General features: G+C 44.1%; 1 protein-coding gene across 2 annotated transcripts in view; it reads right to left on the bottom strand.

The window, feature by feature from the left end:
• Positions 1-1,709: 1,709 nt before the first annotated feature.
• The window catches only part of TMC2 (transmembrane channel like 2), an 86,754-nt gene continuing 68,058 nt past the window's right edge, over positions 1,710-20,405 (bottom strand). Inside the window, exons 16-21 of one of the 2 annotated variants that reach the window (XM_056520624.1) lie at positions 18,049-18,116; positions 15,377-15,616; positions 14,309-14,434; positions 13,432-13,510; positions 12,973-13,096; positions 1,710-2,825 (exon numbers count right to left, since the gene is read on the bottom strand). In XM_056520624.1, the coding sequence (XP_056376599.1) occupies positions 2,626-2,825; positions 12,973-13,096; positions 13,432-13,510; positions 14,309-14,434; positions 15,377-15,616; positions 18,049-18,116 (837 nt within the window). In that variant the 3' untranslated portion in view covers positions 1,710-2,625. The remainder of the gene's footprint in view (positions 2,826-12,972; positions 13,097-13,431; positions 13,511-14,308; positions 14,435-15,376; positions 15,617-18,048; positions 18,117-20,405) is intronic. The other variant, XM_056520626.1, reaches the window with a different exon arrangement.

Raw genomic sequence — 20,405 nt, 5'->3', positions numbered from 1 at the left:
TCACGACCTCCTATCCCATCCTCCTATCTCGACCTCCTATCCCGTCCTCCTATCTCGACCTCCTATCCCGTCCTCCTATCACGACCTCCTATCCCGACCTCCTATCCCGTCCTCCTATCCCGTCCTCCTATCCCGACCCCTATCCCATCCTCCTATCCCGTCCTCCTATCCCATCCTCCTATCCCGTCCTCCTATACCGTCCTCCTATCTCGACCTCCTATCCCGACCTCCTATCTCAACCTCCTATCCCGACCTCCCATCCCGTACTCCTATTCCGACCTCCTATCTCATCCTCCTATCTCGTCCTCCAATCCCGTCCTCCTATCCCGACCTCCTATCCTGACCTCCTATCCCGACCCGTAATATGTGTACCAGGTATTGAAATATCTCCAGCCGTACGGAAGTTATGTGGGAACATACATTTCCCATTGATTTGCTTGGGAACAAAAACCCCGACCCTCACAAATGGGGGTAGTTAAGGGCTAAATTAACTATCCTATATTTTAAGTGGATATATAAGTAACATGTGACCAAGTATTATCGAAATATCTCAAGCCGTTTGGAAGTTATGCAGTAACATATATTTCCCATTGACTTGTATGGGACTTTAAACATAAACCCAGCCCCTGGCAAATGGGGGTGAGTAAGGGTTAAATCACCTATCCTATGTTTGTTGTTGACATATAAGTAACATGTGTGCCAAGTTTCATGTTAATATCTTTAGCCGTTTGGACGTGATGCTGGAACATACACACATACATACACACACGTTGAGTTTTATATATATATATAGATTGAAAAAGAAGAAATTCGATACAGACTCAAGAATCAGTCTCCACCATGATACAGACTCCACCATAATACAGGCCCCAAAATCAGACCCCACCACAATACAGGCCCCAGAATCAGACTCCACTATAATACAGACCCCAGAATCAAACTCCACCATTGCAGTCCTGCATAACACACACCCAGTTATCACCTCCAATCAAACCCCCGTATCACCCAACCCCCCAGCATATTACAGTAACATATAGTGTCTCTTTGTTAAGTCAATAACAGGTATTCAATTTTCTGTTTCTTTTCTATCTGGCCTAGACCACAATAAAGACTTCTCCCAGCCATGACTCCACATGGCTCTTATAGACACCTATTTTAGGCTCCTTTCTCCAGCACCATCCTCACCTCTATATAAACTATCCATTAATATTACATCACATAGTAATAGTGCCCACTATGTTTGCCCATATACAGTCCCAATACACATATAGCCCCCATATATATACAATCCCTATATAGATACAGCATAATATACATATAGCTTCCATATACATACAGACCACATATACATAGAGTCCCCATATAGATACAGCCTCAACAGAAGTGAAAAGTTACCACAGGCAAAAGAAGTTGCCACAGAAGGAGGCTGCTGGTAGTTGACTTGCCAAGCGCAGTCACATCTGTTACCAGCAGCCAATGCTGTTTTAAAGTGGTGGCATCCTGGGGACAGTCAGTAACTATGTCCCCTGAGTAGCACTCCGTTGCGTGCCACTCAAATGCGTGCCATGAGTGGCTCATGTGCCAGGGGTTGCCAACCCCTGATCTATTGGTTACTTCTCTTGTGTTTGCTTTGCAGCCATACAAAAAATACACACTATGGTTACAAATATAGAACAATATTAGGAATACTTAAAGACATATTAATACTATTGACATATGTAATAAATGGGATTGATAAATAAGAATTTATTTTGCATATATGAAAACATCACATGCTGTATGTCATTTAGATTCAGCTGATTTCTCCACGCTACACTTTTCCTGTTTGTTGGTTTTGCTGCAAACCCTGCAGATAATACAGCATACAGTATATACAGTGAGTTATATTTTAAAGCAAACCTCCAAGGCTTCAATCCCTGTAACGAGAAACTAATTTGCTCATTTTGACCTCGGGAAATCTACTATTTGACATCTGCTTAATTTAATAACTTCTTGTACTACTTGCACACTTGTATAACCCTGAGACAGAATACTGTACTTATATGAAAATCTAGTAAATGTAAAGCAGTACATCATTTCATTGACTTAGTAATACATTTTTCTTTAAAAAAATATTTATGGAAGACATAATAAGTAAATATTGTTTTGCAGTGGAAAAACCCCAGTGTCCATAAATGTAAATTAAATGTGTAAAAATGTCATTTATACTTGTATTTCAATACGCATCATAATCTTTTAGGTATTAAAGGTTGTTGTCCAGTGGGAATGGCTGAGCAGGCATTTCCTTGTGTTGAGATGGGGATCAGGTAGCGGGGAGCGGTGGGGACTGAGTTATTTGAAGAAGAAAAAAAATTCCAGGCAAACTATTCTAAATTATTTTTAAGAACCAGACTTTACTCTGTATGTTATGTTTTTGTGGCAGTTTTAAATATTAATGTCAATAGGGGGAAAAGAATGTAATGCGGAACATGATACAACAATCGCAGTATCTGATATAAGTAGTTTGAGAATATCTCCAGGAAATAGAACTCCATTTATTGTCTATTGTTTTGCCATTTTTTTGCAGTTTCTTTGGTGCAGTTGTAGTGCAGCTTTGTGCCGCACCATTAAACAAAGTGCAAACCCTTAATGTCTAGGATGAGGCCCCTGTGGGTGAGAAAAGCCTGGTGATCCACCCATATGTGGCCCCATGGGTCTTGGCACAGGTGGACTTGTGACAGCAATGCGTGGTGTTGGCATTATTGAACCATCTCTTCTTGGTGCTGTGTGGCTTGGTGTGGTTGATCCATTACCAGGATGTATGCCCATTTGTCCTGCATTAGCCTCTTAAAAGAAAGAATTGATAGTTATATTAGTTATTATTATAGGTTTTGTAGTTCTAATAAACAAGCATTTCACTTTTATTCATTAAATATGTTTGTGTTAAGGTATATTTACTTTAGGAACCCATTTTTGTCTTGATGGTATAAAATTGTCTAACATTATTACCCAGATTTATCAAACTGTGTGAGAGAAAAAGTGGAGTGGATTTTCCCCCAACAACCAATCACAGCTCAGGTTTCACTTTACCAGAGCTCATTAGCTGAGCTGTGATTGGTTGCTGTGTAAAATCTCTCCACTTTTTCTCTCACACAGTTTGATAAATCTGTTCACAGCTCAAATACAATCCTACATTTATATATATAAAAAAAAAAGTATAACCTCCTTCAATTCTATTGAGTCACTATAACAGGACTCTAAAAGGATGTAATGTATCATCTATATATTTTTTTAACAATTTAAACCGGATACTTCTTCTTTTCTTCTTCTTTTTATTTTATTATTGTAGATCTCTTTATTCTGCATGTGGTAGAGAAGCCTCCCCACCGATGGGGACCCCTGTGATTTCTGCTGTGGCACCCCAGACATCAGGTTCATGGAGCGAACTTTGTTCTGTGTCGGATGACTGGTGATGCGAGGCGGAGGCTCATGATGTCACGGTCACACCCCGCTTGTGACCTCATGGCCATGCCCCCTCAATGCAAGTCTATGGGAGGGGGCGTGATGGCCGACACGCCCCCCCTCCCATAGACTTACATTGAGGGGGCATGGCCGTGACATCACAAGCCTCTGGCGCTGCACCCAATGCTCTAAAAGGATGCCGGGTGCAGCAGGGAGATCGCAGGGGTCCCCAGCAGCAGGACCCCTGCGATCAGACATCTATCTTATTGTATCAATATTGTTGCAGTATTTAGATGGCTTCAAGATACTATTGGCCCTCAATAAAGTATATATCATAATTAGTAGTTGTTCTTGTCTTAGGGACAAAATTGTATCAGTACTAGTAATAATTATTATACATTTTTGTGAAGCTTATCATGAACATTTCCATGATAAATGTGTTATATTGGACAAGGTTGTAACATCTGCACTTCGGTCAGACACGCTGAGCGCCCTCTTGTCATGTCCCCACTGCCGGCGGGGCTAGGATTCGCATCACGGGATGTGCCCTGGTCTTCCTGTCCTCTTAAATTTAAAGGGCCAGTCTTTAACCCCTTAAGGACCAAGGACGTACTGGTACATCCTTGGTCCTGCTCTCGTGATATAACGCGGGGTTACACGGTAACCCCGCATCATATCACGGCGGGCCCGGCGTCATAGTGAAGCCGGGACTCGCCGCTAATAGCGTGCAGCGCCGATCGCGGCGCCGCGTGCTATTAACCCTTTAGCCGCACTCTCAGAGCTGAGCCGCACGGCTAAAACCGAAAGTGAAAGCTGCCGGTTAACTCAGTGGGCTGTTCGGTATAGCCGAGGTGAAATCGCGGCATCCCGAACAGCTTACAGGACAGCGGGAGGGCCCCTACCTGCCTCCTCGCTGTCCGATCGCCGAATGACTGCTCAGTGCCTGAGATCCAGGCATGAGCAGTCATGCGGCAGAATCGTCGATCACTGGTTTCCTATGAGAAACCAGTGATCAATGATGAAGATCAGTGTGTGCAGTGTTATAGGTCCCTATGGGACCTATAACACTGCAAAAAAAAAAGTGAAAAAAAAAGTGAATGAATATCATTTAACCCCTGCCCTAACCCCTAAAAGTTTGAATCACCCCCCTTTTCCCATAAAAAAAAAAAAACACAGTGTAAATAAAAATAAAAATATATGGTATCACCGCATGCGGAAATGTTCGAATTATAAAAATATATAATTAATTAAACCGCTCGGTCAATGGCGTGCACGCAAAAAATTTCCAAAGTCCAAAATAGTGCATTTTTGGTCACTTTTTACATCATTTAAAAATGAATAAAAAGAAAAATGAATAAAAGATCAATAAGTCCTATCAATGCAAAAATGGTACCGTTAAAAACTTCAGATCACGGCGCAAAAAATGAGCCCTCATACCTCCCCATACACGGAAAAATAAAAAGTTATAGGGGTCAGAAGATGACAATTTTAAACGTATTAATTTTCCTGCATGTAGTTATGATTTTTTCCAGAAGTACGACAAAATCAAACCTATATAAGTAGGGTATAATTTTAATCGTATGGACCTACAGAATAAAGATAAGGTGTCATTTTTACCGAAAAATGTACTACGTAGAAATGGAAGCCCCCCAAAGTTACAAAACGGTGTTTTTTTTTTTCAATTTTGCCGCACAATGATTTTTTTTTCTGTTTCACCGTAGATTTTTGGGCAAAATGACTGACGTCGTTACAAAGTAGAATTGGTGGCGCAAAAAATAATCCATCATATGGATTTTTAGGTGCAATATTGAAAGAGTTATGATTTTTTAAAGGCAAGGAGCAAAAAACGAATGTCACGATTCGGCTTCCAGGTAGTGGATCCTCTGTGTCAGCGAGGGATTGGCGTGGACCGTGCTAGTGGACCGGTTCTAAGAGGCTACTGGTTTTCACCAGAGCCCGCCGCAAAGCGGGATGGTCTTGCTGCGGCAGTAGCAACCAGGTCGTATCCACTAGCAACGGCTCTACCTCGCTGACTGCTGAGAAGGCGTGGGACAGAAGGACTAGGCAGAGGCAAGGTCAGACGTAGCAGAAGGTCGGGGGCAGGCGGCAAGGTTCGTAGTCAGGATGGGTAGCAGAAGTTCAGGTACACAGGCTTTGGACACACTAAACGCTTTCACTGGCACAAGGCAACAAGATCCGGCAAGGGAGTGCATGGGAGGAGGTCAGATATAGTCTGGAGCAGGTGGAAGCCAATTAAGCTAATTGGGCCAGGCACCAATCATTGGTGCACTGGCCCTTTAAGTCTCAGAGAGCTGGCGCGCGCGCGCCCTAGAGAGCGGAGTCGCGCGCGCCAGCACATGACAGCAGGGGACCGGGACGGGTAAGTGACCTGGGATGCGACTCGCGAGCGGGCGCGTCCCGCTGTGCGAATCGCATCCCCAACGGCCATGACAGTGCAGCGCTCCCGGTCAGCGGGACTGACCGGGGCGCTGCAGGGAGAAAGACGCCGTGAGCGCTCCGGGGAGGAGCGGGGACCCGGAGCGCTAGGCGTAACAGTACCCCCCCCCTTAGGTCTCCCCTTCTCTTTGTCCGGTAACTGCCTCCCCTGGGATGAGGACACCGGGAAAGAATGGAGGGTTTCCTCAACGGCAGGCAGTACAGCAGGAGTGGGAATGGGGAGGGAGGGCAGAGGGCGAGGCCTGGCACGGGGCAGTGTGACACCAGGACGGGGGCCATGGGGAGGCACAGAGGCTTGCCTGACGGGACTGGGAGGGAGGGAGGGAGAGGCACTTCCTGTGGCAGGCAGAGTCCCAGTTCCTGATCTCCCCGGTGGTCCAATCAATGGTGGGGGAATGAAGCCGGAGCCAAGGCAGACCGAGGAGGACCTCAGAGGTACAGTTGGGGAGAATGAAGAACTCAATCCTCTCAAGGTGGGGTCCAATAGACATGAGGAGGGGCTCTGTGCGGTAACGCACAGTGCAGTCCAATCTGGCTCCGTTGACCGCGGAAATGTAGAGCGGCTTGACGAGACGGGTCACCGGGATGCTGAATTTATTAACAAACGACTCCAAAATAAAATTTCCAGAGGCACCGGAGTCCAAGCAGGCCACGGCTGAGAGGGAGGAGTTGGCTGAAGAAGAAATCCGCACGGGTACCGTGAGACGTGGAGGAGCAGACTTGGAACCAAGAGACGCCACACCCACGTGAGCTGGGTGCGTGCGTGCGTTTCCCAGGCGTGGAGGACGGATAGGGCAATCCACCAAGAAATGCTCGGTACTGGCACAGTAAAGACAGAGATTTTCTTCCCTACGGCGATTCCTCTCTTCCTGGGTCAGGCGAGACTTATCCACTTGCATGGCCTCCTCGGCGGGAGGCCCAGGCGTAGATTGCAACGGATACTGTGGGAGAGGTGCCCAGAGATCTAAGTCTTTTTCCTGGCGGAGCTCTTGGTGTCGCTCAGAAAAACGCATGTCAATGCGGGTAGCTAGATGGATGAGTTCTTGCAGATTGGCAGGAATCTCTCGTGCGGCCAGCACATCCTTGATGCGACTGGATAGGCCTTTTTTAAAGGTCGCGCAGAGAGCCTCGTTATTCCATGATAACTCGGAAGCAAGAGTACGAAATTGGATGGCGTACTCGCCCACTGAAGAATTACCCTGGACCAGGTTCAACAGGGCAGTCTCGGCAGAAGAAGCTCGGGCTGGCTCCTCGAAGACACTCCGGAGTTCAGCGAAGAAGGCCTGGACTGTGGCTGTGGCAGGATCATTGCGGTCCCAGAGCGGTGTGGCCCAAGACAAGGCCTTTCCTGAAAGAAGGCTTACTACGAACGCCACCTTAGACCGTTCTGAAGGAAACAAGTCCGACAACATCTCCATATGCAGGGAACACTGAGACAAAAATCCACGGCAGAGTTTAGAGTCCCCATCAAATTTGTCCGGCAGGGACAAGCGGAGGTTAGGAGCGGCCACTCGCTGCGGAGGAGGTGCAGGAGCTGGCGGAGGAGATGGTTGCTGCTGTAGCAGAGGCAGAAGTTGCTGTAACATGGCGGTCAACTGCGACAGCTGCTGTCCTTGTTGGGCAATCTGCTGCGATTGCTGAGCGACCACCGTGGGAAGATCAGCGAGACTTGGCAGCGGCACCTCAGCGGGATCCATGGCCGGATCTACTGTCACGATTCGGCTTCCAGGTAGTGGATCCTCTGTGTCAGCGAGGGATTGGCGTGGACCGTGCTAGTGGACCGGTTCTAAGAGGCTACTGGTTTTCACCAGAGCCCGCCGCAAAGCGGGATGGTCTTGCTGCGGCAGTAGCAACCAGGTCGTATCCACTAGCAACGGCTCTACCTCGCTGACTGCTGAGAAGGCGTGGGACAGAAGGACTAGGCAGAGGCAAGGTCAGACGTAGCAGAAGGTCGGGGGCAGGCGGCAAGGTTCGTAGTCAGGATGGGTAGCAGAAGTTCAGGTACACAGGCTTTGGACACACTAAACGCTTTCACTGGCACAAGGCAACAAGATCCGGCAAGGGAGTGCATGGGAGGAGGTCAGATATAGTCTGGAGCAGGTGGAAGCCAATTAAGCTAATTGGGCCAGGCACCAATCATTGGTGCACTGGCCCTTTAAGTCTCAGAGAGCTGGCGCGCGCGCGCCCTAGAGAGCGGAGTCGCGCGCGCCAGCACATGACAGCAGGGGACCGGGACGGGTAAGTGACCTGGGATGCGACTCGCGAGCGGGCGCGTCCCGCTGTGCGAATCGCATCCCCAACGGCCATGACAGTGCAGCGCTCCCGGTCAGCGGGACTGACCGGGGCGCTGCAGGGAGAAAGACGCCGTGAGCGCTCCGGGGAGGAGCGGGGACCCGGAGCGCTAGGCGTAACAACGAAAATGCAAAAACGGAAAAAACCCCGGCCCTTAAGGGGTTAAGTATCTGCTTCTCCCTTTGTTCCTGGCCGGATCTTTGTTGCCTTGTGCCCTAGTGAAAGCATACTGTGTTCCTGTGTCCCTGATATCCGTGTTCCTTATCCTTGTTCCGTTACCTGACCCTGCACCTGTGCCACCTGCCCTGACCTACTGCTACCTTGACCTCGTCTTGTCTGTTTCCTTTTGTACCACGCCACATCCCAGCAACCTGTGTGGACGAGTCATGTCAGAGGTAGCGACCTGGGTGCCGCCTACCACAGCAAGACCATCCCGCTTTGTGGCGGGCTCTGGTGAAAACCAGCGGCACCTTAGACTCCGCTCCCTGGCACAGCTCACATCATCATCCACACAGACCCAGAGGATCCACCACCTGCCGTGACCCTTACAATAAGATCCAACCATGGATCCCGCTGGGGTGCATTTGCCAGATGTCTCGGATCTTTCCACTGTCATGGCTCAGCAGTCGAAGCAGTTAGCCTGTCAGGCGCAACAACTAAATCAACTCTCAGCCATGGTGCAACAGCTTCTTGCCGCTCAGCAGCAACAACAGCAACAGCAGCAGCCACCTGTTCCTGAGCCTCCTCCTGTGTCTGCAGCTTCTCCCGGGACCAAGCTTCGTTTGTCCTTGCCTTCTAAGTATGATGGAGATCCCAAGCTGTGTAGAGGCTTTGTCAGACAGTGTTCTATCCATCTAGAACACATGGTGGATCTATTCCCGATGGAGCATGCTAGAGTGGCATTTGTGGTCAGTCTACTATCTGGAAAAGCTTTAGCCTAGGCTACTCCTCTCTGGGATGGTAGAGATCTGGTCTCCTTGAACCTGTCGGCCTTCCTCTCAGAATTCCGCAATGCATTTGAAGAACCCGCGCGAGCCTCCTCTGCCGAGATGGCTCTTCTGAACCTCTAAATAATACAGAAAATCGATTTAGTTGATGAATCAACTAGGTACCGGTCCTCAAGGTATATGTAAGAGAAAGTTAGTGAAATGTAAAGAATAGATGTAGATCCAGATATTAATTGAAAAAATATAATATATTTATTAAAGGTGATGTTGTTCTCTGGTATCTAGTGTCCCTGCAGGGCCCTTGCATGGGACAAAAGGCGCAGGGTAGAATAAAAAATGTATAAAATCAATGAATTAATAATTCAATAAAAAGAATAAAATACCTCTACTGAAGAAAAGGCCCGAGGCCTTGAAACGCGTCTAGAATTGTGAATTCTACTTGCATCTATCTATAATCATCCCCATATCCCAGCTCTATATCGAATTCACGCTGCACGCACTCCCACTGCTACCTGGAATGCACCGCTTTATTCCACCAGCCAAGGACCTTCGGCTTACCCACGAGGCCGGTGCCATCCGTGCCAGCCGCGGACCTTGCGGAGAGGACAACTCCAGTGCTACCTATAACGCTGCCGGACACAGGAGATACAGACCGTTACTGCCGGAGGCCTGACACTTCCGTGCCACATCACCGAAACAGCTCCTCTGCCGATACCAGCAATACCAGCGGTCGCAAGGGTGGTGAGTGGTGCTGTGCACCGGACTTTGTTATCCTTCACATCTCATCAAGTAAATCTGTGAGAGAGTTTGTTACACTGCACTACCATCGGTTAATACATTGTTCATTGAGATTGGATACTGCAACTGTTACAACAAGCCGTTATTTGACAGTGTATTTGGCTACCGGCATCACTTCGTGCTTATAAGAGACTGAGCAGTTAAGCACACTGTTAATTGATTATTATTGATGCCAACATTGGATGAATTATAGATGCAAGTTTTATTTTATTTTATTCTTTTTATTGAATTATTAATTCATTGATTTTATACATTTTTTATTCTACGCTGCGCCTTTTGTCCCATGCAAGGGCCCTGCAGGGACACTAGATACCAGCGAACAACATCACCTTTAATAAATATATTATATTTTTTCAATTAATATCTGGATCTCCATCTATTCTTTACATTTCACTAACTTTCTCTTACATATACCTTGAGGACTGGTACCTAGTTGACTCATCCACTAAATCGATTTTCTGTACTATTTAGACCTTTGGGTGAAGGTAACACCAGTTAACCTCAGGTATATTTACCCACTGAGTGAGCTACACCTTCTTTTATCTATTTTCTTCTGAACCTCTGCCAAGGGAACTCCTCCGTTGGCACTTACGGGGTTCTGTTGCGTACTCTTGCCTCTGAACTTGCTTGGAAAGATGAGGCATTGTGTGCTACCTTTAAAAAAGGACTTTCCTCTAGAATCAAGGATGCTCTCGCTGTACGAAATTCTCTGACTAACCTGGGTGAACTTATCCATTTAGCCACTCGAATTGATGTGCGTTTTGCCGAGAGTCAGGAGGAACTTCCTTTGGAAAATGTCACATGTCTTGTCAAGCCCTCCTACATTTCTTCTGTTAATGGACAAAATCTGAACTGTAACGTGCAATTACGCACTGAACCCCTCGTCATGCAAGTAGGGGATTTGCGTAAAAAAAAAATTGAGTTTTATGTGCTACCACATTGTACTTCAGAGCTTTTTCTTGGTCTTCCTTGGCTTCAACGTCATTCTCCATAACTTGACTGGAAATCTGGTGAAATCACTTGTTGGGGACAATTTTGCCAAGATCACTGTCTCGTGCCTCCTCTTAGGCCTGCTAGTAAAAGCTTCAGAGCCGATGCTCTTTCCAGATCCTCTAATGTCGCAGTATTGGACTCCACGCCAAGGCATAATGTTCCTCCTGTTATATCTTCTGTGCCTGTTAAACTCAGATGTAAAGTGTTGAATTGGGGCCATTCTTCTTTGCCAGTTGGTCACCTTGGAAGATGGAAGACTCCACAACAGAAACCTACAAGTCCCTTACAGCCTTTGCCCATTCCATAAACTCTTTGGTCTCATGTAGTGGGGAACTTTTTGAGTTCTAGAGAAGAGGGGGAGACCAAAGGGGGGGTACTGTAACATCTGTGCTTTGGCAAGACACGCTGGCCGTGAGTGCTCTCTTGTCATGTCCCTGCTGGCGGCGGGGCTGGGATTCGCATCGCGGGACGCACCCGCATGCGAATCCCAGCCCGTCACTCACCTCCCTGGTCTTCCTGTCCTTGCAGCCCCGGCGTGTGCCCCGCTTCCTAAGGTGCGCGCATGCCAGAGCTCTTACATTTAGGGCCAGTACCCCTTTGTTCCTGGCTGGATCTTTTTTGCTTTGTGCCCTAGTGAAAGCATACTGTGTTCCTGTGTCCTTGATATCCGTGTTCCATTACCTGACCTTACACCTGTGCCACCTGCCCTGACCTAATGCTACCTTGACCTCTTCTTGTCTGTTTCCTTTTGTGCCATGCCCCATTCCAGCAACCTGTGTGGGCGAGTCGTGCCAGGAATAGCGACCTGGGTGCTGCCTGCGGCAGCAAGACCATCCCGCTTTGCGGCGGGCTCTGGTGAAAACCAGCGGCAGCTTAGACTCCGCTCCCTGGCACGGCTTACCTCATCATCTCCACAGGCCCAGAGGATCCACCACCTACCGTGACCCTTACAAAGATCTGCAATCTAAAATCTTGAATGTGGATTTAGAACTTGAATTAATGTTAAGTTATAAAGTTAGGTTGCAATATTTGACTAAAGTGGATGTGCCCTTTTATTATTGCTGATAAAAAATCCAGTAAGTGAAAAAGTCTTGAAGATAAGTAACAACCATTCAAAATCAACCAAGCCTTAAAGGGGTACTCCTCCCCTAGAGGATAAGTTGTCTGACTGTGGGGGGTCCTGCCGCTGGGACCCCTGTGATCTGCCTGCCGCACCTGGTGTTAGTTTAGAACGCTGGCTGCGGCACCGGAGTATAGTGATGTCACGGCCATGCCCCTGAATGCAAGTCTATGGGATGGGGCTTGGCAGCCATCACACCCCCTCCCATAGACTAACATTGAGAGGGTGTGACCGTGGCATCGCTAGTCATCAGGCACGGAGTAGAGTTCACCAGATGATTGCTGTGCCGCAGGAGAGATTGCGGGGTCCCAGCGGCAGGACCCCCCGTAATCAGACATCTTATTCCCCATCCTTTGGATATGGGCTAAGATGTCTAAGGGTGGAGTATCCCTTTAAAGAAAGCAGAACAGAGCTGAAAGAAGCTAAAGGGGCTTGGTGTGTTCATTGCACATTTGCAACTTTGTTATAATAGGACATTTGCAACTTTGTTATAACAGTATGCCATAGCCTTTCTCTATTTTATTGAATATTGCCATTAAAAACATGCAATCCAAATAAATGTTGTGTTGCATTCTAATCTAAGGGCCAGTTTTGCAGATAATCACTCTGTGTAATAGGGACAAGGATCAGGTCATGAATAAGCAAACGCTTATCCGCTGCCCTGTTTTGTTCTGCCCTGTCAAAAAATCATGGGCCATCGGCCGCACATCTCCGTGTGTAATGGAGGATGTGTGGCTAACAGCTGATGGCAGCAAAGGGCTACACAAGCGATCCAGCAATTAATGAGCCATGTAATAGGCTCTGTAAACAAGCACCAATCTATGGGATCAGCGCTATATACAGCTTGGCTTGGGCCATGTAATAGGGCCCTAAAACTTGAAACCAACATCCCAATCATCTAGAAACATTCTTTGATTTTCATACCTGTTGCAGCATTTTGTAGCCTAAGTGCATTTCTTGCACTTGGAGGAAGTAATTCTTCTAGATCTCTCATAACAGAATTAGTTTGTGTGTTATTATTCCGCTTATTTTTTTCCTCTTCCCTTTGCTGGGAAAAAAGTTAAGATTAGATCTCCATGCAAAAAGAAGATGATAGCATTACAGGACAACTCCATGATAAGAAGAAGTTATGGTCTTTTCTCATTAACTCCATGTGAAAATCTATTACATCTAAATTAGGCACATATTGAATATTTAAACGTATTTGACTTCAGCAGCTCTTGTGTAATGGACCATAATATAACAACTACTTAAATCATTTCTCAGTTGGAATAAAAAAAATATTATGGTGATTTTTCATCTTTTCAAATTGTCTTCATTCTTTTTGTTGAAATTAAACAAATCTATTATATTTTGGCTATTTGCCGTAAAATAAAAGCTTACCATCTGCATTTTCTTCTTCAAATCTATGTTTGCTTGCTGATAGGCTTTTGATACAGCATTGAGGTAATAAATTGCTAATCTGTAAGACATAATGAGGGACATTTATCAATGTTTTCTTATGTATTCTTTTTTTTAGTAATTTTTTCCTTACTTTTTTTTTTGCTTATGTGTGACTTATTTATCAATTGGTTTCCGCCTGTTGATAATTTTTTTTCACGTAAGCAATTTTCCCTTTTTTACTTTGGTAGTAGCTTTTTCTGCTCCATGTTTGAGCTGGAGTAAATTTAGTCAATTTTTAACCCTGTTGCGACTTTTTTTTGCGCAGTTGTGACTGTCACAGTTAATAAATACCTGACTACCCGTAGTCCATTTTAAAATTATTACTACCTAGTTAATTTTTGGAAAACTTGCTTTTCTCGCTTTCCAGTCAAAATGTGGCACGAAAAATCGCGTAGTCGCAGTTGCGACAATTTTGCGACAATTATAGTAAAGAAAACCTGACTAAACCCATTGAGAAATGTCCATAATTGTGTGCAGACATTAGTATACCACTATGATTGTTTGAAATGCATTCTACAGATTCTTAGGCTTAGTAGTCAGTGTAGGGTCCATTTAAACAGGATATAATAGTATAATAAAATAATTTTGGTAACAGCTCTCTAGAATCTTTGTTGTTTAGGGTTACAGTATGGTTGTAGCTATTTATTAACCTTTACCTGTCAATCTAAAGAACACAGTAGCCCGAAAGGACATCTCATTTACATATAAATGACTTCAGGGAAAGTAACAAAGAAATAAGAAAACTTAATAATAGTACACCCAATGTCATAGTATAATTCATCAGTCTAATCTTGTCAGTAAAACAAAAAGTACTTACATCATAAGAAGAATTGCTGGTATGATTAATCCAGGATTTGCTATAGAACTGAGAATTTTGGCAACAAAAGGTGGGAAGTCAGTTTCCATTGTTTCTTGGATAACATCAAACATTCTTTTCTTCCCACTAGGAGCAAATAGTGTTTTTTTTTTCATATACAGAAAAACATAATTTATAATCAATAACCTATAAGTAATTATAAGTAATATGCTGATAACATCATGTGGCCTCCACTGACTTGTCTGTTTTATTAAATTACATCATGTTATCCCCATGAAATAATTCTGGAACATCTCCTCTTTGTTCACACTACACAATCTCTGGCCGGAAAAATTCTTGGAGGAGCCTCCGTGGCCAGTAGAGTCTCCGCAGGGGATGTACCATCTCCATAAATAAACTGCAGTGCATTTCTGAGCAGATTCCACCTAAAGAATGAACATGTTTATTCTGTTGTCGGAGTTTGGGATCTGACATTTCCACAGCCGGATGTCAGTGTGACGTCCTTAGTGTGAATGGTGCAGCAGAATCCCACTGAAAACAATAGGAGGCTGCCGCACCAGATTTTCTGTAATGGAATTCAGCTCTGGAATACATAGTGTGAATGGGCCCATATAAATGTACGAGTAAATAGCAGGGGGGAGCTGGAAAAAGTTAGCCCTTATTATATATATATATATATATATATATATATATATATATATGACTAGGGATGAGAAAATTGTTAGGAACCCCCCTTCATGCATCTTTATGTCAGCACTGTACTCTTGTACCTCCTGCATTCCCGTAGAGATGCATGGAGGGAACGTGTCGACCTCATATTCCATGTGCAAGAACAGTGGTGCCCCATTCTGGAGATTGCAGAGGTGCCAACAGTTGGACCCCCCACCCTCCGGAAGCAGACATTTCTCAGCTATCCTGTGCACAGGGGATAAGTTGTCAAAAGCCAGAGTATGCCGGAGCTATATGTTTTATATTTAGTAATATATTCTAGTTGGTTATATGCATGAATATATTTGAATTACAGCTCATAACATAACAAAACATTAGCAATTCCTTACACTGTCATACCTGAAAGGTCCACAGTCAAATGAGGGTGGGAGAGACATGATGGTGTAAGCTACTGGGAGTAGACTCAAGAAAAGGATGAGCAGAAGAAGTCCCATGTAAAAGTTATTTGATTTAGATGCTTTGAATACACGTTCATGAGGAACATTACTACTCATAACTGCCCAACACTGGAAGTACATGGAGGTCAGCAACCTGAGGACATTGATTCCTATCAGTCCAGGAGCATAAAAAGAACCCATCCTGCAATGAACAGACACAAAAGATAGGTGCCCAATTAACTAACAGCAAACATACAGCGCTCAAAAAATCAGAGACTATCTTCACTTATTTACTCATAAGCCTTGCTATCACTTTTTACATCACACAGATATTTTAAAAGCTTAGATCGATTGGGGTCTCAATTCTTGGACCCCCACTGATTGCCAGATAGAGCCAGGCTAAGCATGGTTGAGCCCTTCACCCTATTCCTCACTGCTCGATCCAACTTACTATAGTAAAAGTGCTCCATTGTAAGTATATGTCTGCAACAAGTTGGATTAAGCAGTGAGTCAGGGAGGGCAGGGCCTTGCCAAATGCTTCTTTGGGCTCTATCTAGCGATCAGTGGGGGTCTTAGCACCGAGACTCTGATTGAGTAAAACTTTTGACATGTCTATCTGTGTGCTCTATATGATTTTTTTTTTAACATAGAAACAAATATAAAGCTAATACTGTCTTTACATTTTCAGTTACGTTGCCCTTGATAAGGGAACACCGAAATTAGAACCAAAATAATAGTGCACTAGACAAATTACATAAAGATACATAAATCTTTATTGAGAAAAATACATATATGAAATAGGACACAATGTTAAAAACACCAGAACACAAACAGAAAGTAGACGTCACGCCCCCTGATGAAGCTCGTTTGTAGTGAAACGATTGGTGGGGTTGGGTAGGTATGGTCTGGCACCCTAAATGGATCACTCTCCTTGCTAATGCTGTAGTTTACTAACTTTTGCTCTTTGTTTTTCATTTGCTGTATGCTATGTTTGTCCTTATATATACATTGCTCCATATTGTATCCATACCTATGGGTCCTCCATGGCTACTTTCTGTTTGTGTTCTGGTGTTTTTAACATTGTGTCCTATTTTATATATGTATTTTTCTCAATAAAGATTTATGTATATTTATGTAATTTGTCTAGTGCACTATTTTTTGGGTTCTAATTTCGGTGATGCATATTCGTTGGTGCCTACGGTTTGGGTAGGTTATTTGTTTATTGGTAACTATTATCCTTGGTAAGGGAAGCATAACATAGCAACAGACCTGATCCTTCTAGCAGTCTGTCTCCTATGCTGAAGTATACAGTAGTCTAGGAAAACTTACATGTTCTGGTACAATCTGTCCCGCCTATAAAGAGTTATCCGTATTCATGAAGGGGGCGCTAACCCCACAAAGCAGAATAGAGCATATGATAACATGGAAGTTCTCCTAAACTACTGTATACTTCAGCATGGGAGACAGTTTGATGAAAAGAGCAAGTTTGTTGCTATGTTTTGCTGCCACCGCAAAGGGAACATAACTGAACTAACAGGGTCCCTTTAAATTTTTTTTTTTTGCCTCAGATGCATTTATTCCTTATTACAGGCTGACAAGAACAAAATATGTTTTTAATCATAATTGGTGAAAATAATTAAATAATATAGATAAGAAGCATCATAGCTAGGAATATCAGTTCTGTTTTCCCAAAATTTAAAATAACCTAGCAACGTGATAAGCTAGGAATTTCTAAAAGGTTCAGCCAAGGTTACCTCATAAAATTGAGTGTGAGAGTTAACAAGCATAGAAATGATTTTAATGAGAACAGTTTGTTTATCTATTGTTTGAAAGAATAGGCAATAGGTGAGAAGTTCAGCTGAAGGTAATAAACTGCTGACTTTTTTATACTGTTCATAATTAGTTTTTTAAATTAAGAATTGCTTTTTCTATAAGTAATTATTAAAGGCGTACTCCAATGCCCCAGCATTTGGAACATTTTGTTCTGAACTCGGTGTTGGCTGCGGGGGTCTTGATGTCACACCACACCCCCTCAATGCAAGTCTATGGGAGGGGGCGTGTGTGTGTGTCTCTCCCTCTCTTTCTCAGTACCTTATCCCACAAGCTCAGCTCTGCATCTCCTGGTGAGTGTTTGTCAGTGCAGCTTGCAAGCCACGTCCCTCTCACAAGCCACTCCCCTACTTTTATCGGCTCTTTTTTTGGTTTCGGCTCAAAGCCAAAAAAACCATTTCTGTCAGAAACACCCACATCACAGGTCCTTCAAACACAATCTCTTTATCTCAGCTCAGCTCCACCTTACTCTACAAGCTCCACATCTTTGGGTGAATGTATCTGTCCGGCTTGCAAGCCATGTCCCTCCTACAAGCTATACCCTGCAAAGCCATGCCTCTTCCATTTTCAGCCTACAATATCCTTACTACAGCTCAGCCTTACCTAAGGACGGGATATGAGGTCGGGATATGTGACGGTCGGGATATGAGGACAAGATATTAGATTGCAATATGAGGATGGAATATGAGGTCGGGATATGGTGACAAGTGTCATTGTTGCTTTTCCTCTCCAACAAGGTTAAGGTAGGAAGAGTGGTAAATGTTGAGTACTCTGCTAGTGCAAAATAAAAAATAAGGATTTTACCAAATCATTCCTTGATTGAAGACCAGACCCAGCACATTACCACTGATATCAAATTCTGCATAGGAAGGCTGCAAGGCAAATAGAAGTATAGATATAGATTAATTCCCTGGAAAAACAGTCATTTCATAGCTTATGCTTTCAAAGGTTGGCTACATTTGTTCTGAGGGAATGGAATTCAGTTAAGCAGTCAGATCCTAGTGTGTAACAAAGGGCATCTCTGTCAGAATCTCCTGAAAAGCCAACCTTTTGCACAACAGTACCAGCTTTCAACAGTGTTTATAATATTGGATTGTCTAGATGTTTTTAAGGGTACTTTCATTATTTATGATGCCATCTTGTAAAAAGAAGTATTAGGGTCTATTCACATGGCAGAATTTCCACCAGCAGAATCCGACAGTGGATTTCCACCTAAAATGAAAGCCCAGTACACTTCTATGGGATTCCGCACTCCCGTCGACACTACAGAAATCCCACTTGCGGAATAATGGGATTTCCAAAGTTTCAACGGGAGTGTGGAATCCCATAGAAGGGTATTGGGCTTTTATTTCAGGGGAATTCTGCGGGTGGAAATAGACCCTAAGGCTGGGGTCCCACGTAATATTCTGGTCAGTATATGGTCCTCATTGTGGAATAGTGCAGAGGTCTGTATTATCCCATCCAGTAGAAAAATGACTAAGAAGCTCCCCAGATCTCAATACTTTTAAGAAACTAAACCTGTGATTAATCCTCAAAAAATGGATGGTCAAACAAAAACACCACACTTTATGTAACAACTAACTAAAACGTCTGATCACTGAATGCAGCAAATTTTGTGAAAATCTAAAACTGTGTCTATCTCAATAGTTTTAGCCACAACTGTATGAGCTATTGTGCACTAATAATGAGCTTAATGTGAGCTAATAAATTTGACACATTTTATGAGGATTATCTTCAGTATAAGACTGGTACATGAAATGTAATTCTTAATAAATCTTCTTTTAAAGCCTGGGCTGCACTCTGACTTTTAGTAGCTCTATAAGATTGATTTTGTCCACAAGATTGCTTACATTTAAGTGGGGGAGATTCTCAAAGAATTTTGCGGCAAAAAATAAACAATTTTGGGTCAAAATTTTGGAAAAGTATCGACCACATTTTCAAAGAGCTTTGTGTCAAGGTTTACACTGTTCAAGTCAGTTTTGTAAAAGTGGGCGTGTCCATGTATATTGTCTGCTTTACATGATATTTTAAAAGGGGTTTACATCAAAAATTTCACACCAGCTTTTTGATAGTGTAGAAATTACAGAAATGGTTGTAGTTTTATTGTTTTTTTTTCTTTGTTTTTTTTTTTGGGAAAAGGTGTTATATAAGTAACTATTAAAAAAATTATTATTATTATTGAAAAATGTTATAACAAATATATACGGTATATATTTTTATTTTTATTGGTCACTGCACCTGCACCACACCTGCACACAAAATTACTGATTTTGGTGCCAAACTGAGCAATTTTGGTGCAAAAAAAATCCAATATGGATGCAAAAAAAAAAATATGTTAGCGTGAAAAAAAAACAAAAGTGGCGCGAAAACGAATTTTCACATATTTTCATATTTTCAAAGCAGCACAAAAGACCTTTGAAAGTTTTTGAGAATCTCCCCAGTGTGTTGCTATGGACTGCAGCTATAGCTTGATACTTAACCCCTTTTGGACCAAGGGTGTACAGCCCTGGTCCTGTTACCAGGGTTTAAAGCCAGGGTCTCAAATTCTCAGCCCACGGAATGAAATTTTGTGGCCCGCATCAGTGATCTGGAATTTGTATCGCCCGATGCCCGGGACATTCAGTTCCTGGTGCCGGCAGGTGATTTCTTCAGGCATTTAGCCCTGCTTTGGGCAAGTAGGGCTAAATGCCAGAAGACTTTACATACTTCGGCAAACACTGCTACTTGGGACCCGGTGGACAAATGATGGGGCAACCAGTCTTGCCCCATCACTAAACTGCTACTTACATCTGCCTGCCGGGACTTCCTGGCAGAGGTGCATGCAGTGAGTGATGTCATCGCAAGCTCCGCGCAGGGACACCAATGTCCTGGACAGCGCGTGCGATGACATCACTTATAACGCGCACCTCCGCCAGGAAGTCCCCACAGGCAGATGTACGTAGTGATGTCCAGGTGGGGAATCTGTGCTATGGCTACCTAATGTGGGGAATCTCTGCTAAGGCTACCTAATGTGGGGAATCTGTGCTAAGGCTACCTAATGTGGGAAATCTGTGCTAATGCTACCTAATGTGGCAAAACTGTGCTGCGCTACCTAATGTGGGGAAACTGTGCAATGGCTACCTAATGTGGGGAATCTGTGCTAAGGCTACCTAATGTGGGGA

Source organism: Hyla sarda, chromosome 5 (assembly GCF_029499605.1).
Source record: "Hyla sarda isolate aHylSar1 chromosome 5, aHylSar1.hap1, whole genome shotgun sequence".
NCBI lineage: Eukaryota > Metazoa > Chordata > Amphibia > Anura > Hylidae > Hyla > Hyla sarda.
The sequence above is the reverse complement of the archived record's forward strand: the minus strand, read 5'-3'. Positions and strand labels throughout refer to the sequence as shown.